The sequence below is a fragment of the Grammomys surdaster genome, unplaced genomic scaffold (assembly GCF_004785775.1).
Source record: "Grammomys surdaster isolate TR1022 unplaced genomic scaffold, NIH_TR_1.0 325, whole genome shotgun sequence".
NCBI lineage: Eukaryota > Metazoa > Chordata > Mammalia > Rodentia > Muridae > Grammomys > Grammomys surdaster.
Window position 1 is genome coordinate 1891998 of NW_021604744.1, and position 5444 is coordinate 1897441.

A 5444-nucleotide genomic window follows, 5' to 3' on the forward strand; every position below is an offset into this window, starting at 1 on the left:
CAGAGAGGTGAGCACAGAGAGGTGAGCATGAATGGACATCAGAAACAGAGAAAGGTGAGCATGAATGGACATCAGAAACACAGAGAGATGAGCAGGAATGGACATCAGAAACAGAGAAGTGACCATGAATGAACATCAGAAGCAGCACAAGGCTCCGTCTTCCCCATTTGTTGAACAAGGAAAGCATATAGGCAGGCCTCCCCAGGAACAGAAGAGGAAGATTTTATGTGTGACAATTGCCACCACAGTGCTTTATAGAAGACAAATGGCACTGGTCTGTGGAAAGGATGCGGATTGTTTCCCTAGAATGGTAGGCATCACTTTGTATAAGGTGGAAGTAACCATGGCATTTCCTCCACAGTGGGCACCACTGCCATCACCTTCTCCTGTGAGGGACTGCTCTCCAGAGTGTGGACAGTAAACTCCAACTCTACCAACTTCATCCCAGAAAAAGAAAAAGAAGCAGGAAAGAGAAGTTCCTGGAAATGGGCAACTAGTTCAGGATTTTGTTTTAAAGTTAAAAAAAAAAAAAAAGAAAATACTTGAGGAAATAGTATAAATATCAAATGTGTCTTAAAATATAATTTTTAATTCTAATTTTATTTTGAATGTACGTATGCTTTGCCTGCACGTGTGTCTGTGCACCAGGTGTGCAGTGCCCAAGGAGGTCAGAAAAGGGTGTGGATCCCCTGGGACTGGAGTTACAGACCATTGTGAGCTGCCATGTGGGTGCTGGAAACTGAATCTGGATCCTCTAGAGGAGCAGCCAGTGCTCTTAACCACTGAGCCATCTTTCTAGCTCCAGAAGCAAATGGAAGTTTTACAGAGGAAGGCAAGAAAGCTCTTTTCTGTATATCTGTTCAGTAAGTCAGGGATTCCAGCAAAATGTAAGAGAAGTAACTTTCATTGTACAATTGTAGCCAACTCTAATTTGTTGAACACTAGAAAAACAAAAACTGGTGGCAGTGAGTGGTAGCAGCGGTAATAAGGACAGGTGACAGCTATGGAGCATTGTATCTGGGTTCTGAGCACAGAAACCTAGCTATAACACACACACAACACAAACACTTGTGATTCTTTTTTTTTTTTGGTTTTTCGAGGCAGGGTTTCTCTGTGTATCCCTGGCTGTCCTGGAGCTCACTCTGTAGACCAGGCTGGCCTCGAACTCAGAAATCCACCTGCCTCTGCCTCCCAAGTGCTGGGATTAAAGGCGTGCGCCACCACTGCCCGGCAACACTTGTGATTCTTAAGAACACCCCAACTCTGCTTCAGTTCTCACTCACCAGCTGACGCTTTGAGGCCGGATGACGATCTTTCGGTAGGCCCCCGATAGGGAGTAATCTCGAATCGTGTGTCTCATGTTGTCAATATCAAGGTTGTCTGCGGCAAGCATTTCCCTGTAGGCCTCCCTAACTAATGCAAAACACAGTTAACTGGAACGAAGTCTGTCAGCAGGTTACCTTGAACTGTCATTTAACTAACACCACTAGAAACAATCATTACCAGGCAAGTCTGGTCAGACTGCCCCAACAAAGTCAGTTAACTCTAGCAATGTAACCGGGCCTACAAGTTTTACTTCAGTTACCCTGTAGTTTAATGTATGTACTCAGCTACAGGATTGTGGCATAAAGTTTCCAAGCTAACTTCAAAAGGCCACATGGACTTTCTAAGTACAATTTACACACAGTGACTCTAAATGTTTAGAAATAGGAGACTCAGGCAACCACCTGGTCGGTCACCTTAGCCCTCAGGAGAGTTTTCTAATATCCCCTTACACTTCATCTGTGAGGAGCTATTATGTGAGGCACATATTAGAAGGTTCTTCCTACTGCAAACAGGTTTGTTTTCCTGTGTGCTCCCTTGACTTCTCTGGAACGTGGTAGATTAGCTGTCTTCCACATCACAAGCACTGGAACTGTCAGGCATTTCATTTGACTCTGGTTCCTTCAATGTCCTTCCTTCGACATTTTCCTTTTGCCCCAGGCTAAGAGGTTTCAACAGTAACTCCTGACTCCTTATTTTTGTTGTTGTTTTACAAATTATTTATTTAATTGTTAGAGAGACGGTTTCTCTGTGTAGTCTTGGCTATCCTGGAACTAGCTCTGTAGACCAGGCTAGCCTCAAACTAAGATCCACCTGCCTTTGCCTCCCAAGCCATGGACCACCACAGCTAGCTCAGAGTGAATGTGTGTGTGTGTTTGTAAGAGAGTCGTTCTGTACGTGGGCACAGGGCACATGCGGACATGAAAGGACTGCACTGTGGTGGTGGTATTTTCCTTGACTTCACATGAGTACTAGGGATTAACACAGGTTACCAGATTTGCTCTGTCATACAGCAAGTGCCTTTACTCATCTTGCTGGCCCTTAATATTTTTTTTCTTTTTTAGAGACAATGTGTATCCCTAATAGGTCTCAAACTTACATGGACAGGCTGGCCTCAAACTCAGTGTTCCTCCTCCCTACGCCTCCTGAGTGTTAGGATTAAAGGTGCGAGCTGCCACACACAGCCTTCTTGGCCCTTAATTGTTTCTAAACTACCATCAAACTAAATTTGTTTTCATGATTTAAAAGCATTTTTCATCTTCATTTATGGAAATGTTTGTGTATCTGTGTGTATGTGTATGTGCGTGCATGTGGGTGCCTATGGAGGACAGAAGGCAATGGATCCTCTGAGGGTTGAGTTGCAGGTAACTGTGTCCCACCTGGTGTGGGTGCTGAGAACTGAACTTAGGTTGTCTGGAAGATGAACACGCTCTCTTGATGCTAAGACGATCTCTCTCTAGGATGCTGCTGTGGAGCTTAGGAGCCTCTAGTGAATACCCTTCTTGCCTCAGCTCCCCCAGTGCGCTACTGTCTGAAGATCTGACTGCTGGACCTGACTACGAGGATTTACATTCCATGATTTCTGTGACTCTTACTTTTCCTATTACTAACATTAACTTCATCCTATACTATTTACAAGTATGACAAGACGCAGAAATACAGTCAACTCATTGCTTTACTCAAGTTAGCTGTTAGAATGTTGGAAGTACACGGACAAGGGAAAAAGACAGCCTCGCCACACCCCAAGGAACTTCTCGGTACTAGATGCACCCACATTACAGGTCCAAATGCTTAACTACCTCTAGTAGGGTGTGTCCCGTCCATGACTACAGGGTTTCATGAATGGCTTTGTCAAGGGTTCTTCTAAATTTACTTTCTTGTTAGAACCAGCCAAGTTCCAGGTACTGAGAGGAATAAGAAAGAAGAGGGAGGAACAGTCTTTTCTTTTTTGTGATGACTGGCTTGGGGTATCAGCTTGATTAATGGACACTTGGTGTACCAATTAGTTTTGTTACCTTGATACAAACGATTGTCACCTGGGAGAAGTGAAGCTTAACTAAGAAATTGTTTCCATCAAACTGGTCTTCGGCAAGACTGTGGTGCATTTTTCCTGACTGCTGGTTAATGTAGGAAGGTCTAGCCCACTGTGGGTGGTGCCACCCCTGGACCTGGGTCCTGGGTTGTCTAAGGAAGGTAGCTGAGCAAGCCAGAGGAAGCAATCCAGTAAGCAGTTTTCCTCCAGCTCCTGCATCTGTCCTTGCTTGCGTTCCTGTCTAGACTTCCCTCAATGATTGAGTGTGTTTTTTTTTGTTTGTTTGTTTTTCTGCTGTGGACATGCCCTGAACAGAGCAGAAAGGCAAAAGAAAGGCTGATGGGCTCACTCTTCCCAGACCTCAGATACCATTTTTCTCCTGCTCCTGGACTTCACGACTTGTACCAGTAGACCTTAGGCTCTTAAGCCCTTGACTTGACAGATCAATGGCTTCTCTGGTTCTCTTTCTCTAGCACACAGCATGGGACTTGTCAGTGGCTATAATCAAGTAAGTCAATGCCTGTCACAAATGACCTCTCCTATCTCTATTTATGCTATCTGTTTCAGGAGGATCTTGATGAAAACAAAGGCTTACTTTCCCCCACTCTTCTTAAAGCATGAGGACAATTTTATCAGAGTTTTAAAGAAAAACTCCGAAGGCAAGCTGTATAGATCTCAGCAGCCATCCAGAGGAGGAAGGAGGCGGAGTGCAAGAAGAGAGAAGGCCATGCCATTTGAGTTAGGCATGGAGGTCAGTCACATGGCAAAAGGGAGGGAGAGGAGCCTTCAGAGACAGAGTAAGGAAGCCCAAAGTACCAGACAAGCCATACTTGTGCTCTGGCCTGCATCAGACAGAAAATGGAAACAAACTCCTCAGGAACTGGCAAAATCAATGGATCCTCATGGCAGCTGTGGCAACCATCAGCCTGAGCATCTTATAGTCTCTCCTTGGTCGCTTCTAAGGGAAGCAGACAGTCTCTGTCTACCTTCCTCATCCTCTCTGGCTGCCATCCACTGCCTTCTCTTCAGTGAAGTCAGCCAGTACAGGCACCGGAAGTAAAGCCACATGGATGAGTTACTCTGTAACCCTGTTGAGAGGTATCCCATCACCCAAGAAGGACTTCAGCCCTAATCATTTCTAACTTACAACATTTCAAGGACTGTAACATTAGTAAGCAGAATTCTGATCCTTTGACCAAGAAAAATACATTGTCCACAGGCCAGTACTGGACAATAATGATGGGGAATAAATGTTGGGTTAGTTCTTCCAAACCACTCAGAGCTGCTTTTTTCCTGCCTCTGAATCCCGAACCACAGAAGCTGCAAGTCCTCTCTCTATCACTGAGGGCATCCACAAAGGTGACAAAGATGATAAAGGTGACAGTAATGCCAAAATGTCTAGAGAATGGGACGTAGTGGAGCATATAGTAACTTTTCATTTCCTCATCTCAGACTGGCATCCAACGGACAGGATAAACCCATTTTCCAGTCTGAGCACCCGAGATCACAGGCCCATGACACTGCAGAGGGGCAGATTCTAATTTAAGTACTCTCCTGAATATATTCCTTCCTGGAAGACTTTCACCATAAAAAATGTATCTGAACAATATATATTTAATATATTTAACGTTTTACACACACACACACACACACACACACACACACACATTTTTTTTTTAATTTTTTTAGACAGGAACTCTCTAGGTAGCCCTGACTGGCCTCAGTTTATAAACCAGGCTATCCTCGAAATCAGAGAAAATGTGCTAGAAAGAAAGCTTCAAGTGCTGGTTCCCCTCTACTTTCAATCTTGGCTACTGTTGGCTCAATCACATTACACTCATCTTAACGATTTGGCCCAAACATGAAACTTACTTTTATGTTTGGGGTAGATAACATCAAAACCAGGCAAAGGCATCACCACGTCATGAATGGAGTAGTTATTAACATCTTCATCCTCGATATAGGTGGCTGTGGCTGCAAATCCACAAGTAAGCAGCAGGTTAAGAACAGACAGCTCTCATGAATTCAGGTTCCTAAAAACTATACATATCCAGGTGAGCTGAAGTACCAAGTGTCCAGCTGCAGACGA

General features: G+C 44.3%; 1 protein-coding gene across 2 annotated transcripts in view; it reads right to left on the reverse strand.

Moving 5' to 3' along the window:
- Positions 1–5444, reverse strand: part of Pus7 (pseudouridine synthase 7) — a 40960-nt gene that overhangs the window by 615 nt on the left and 34901 nt on the right. For both annotated transcript variants that reach the window (XM_028778106.1, XM_028778105.1), the window contains 2 exons: positions 5228–5329; positions 1284–1413 (listed from right to left, as the gene is read on the reverse strand). In XM_028778106.1, the coding sequence (XP_028633939.1) occupies positions 1284–1413; positions 5228–5329 (232 nt within the window). The remainder of the gene's footprint in view (positions 1–1283; positions 1414–5227; positions 5330–5444) is intronic.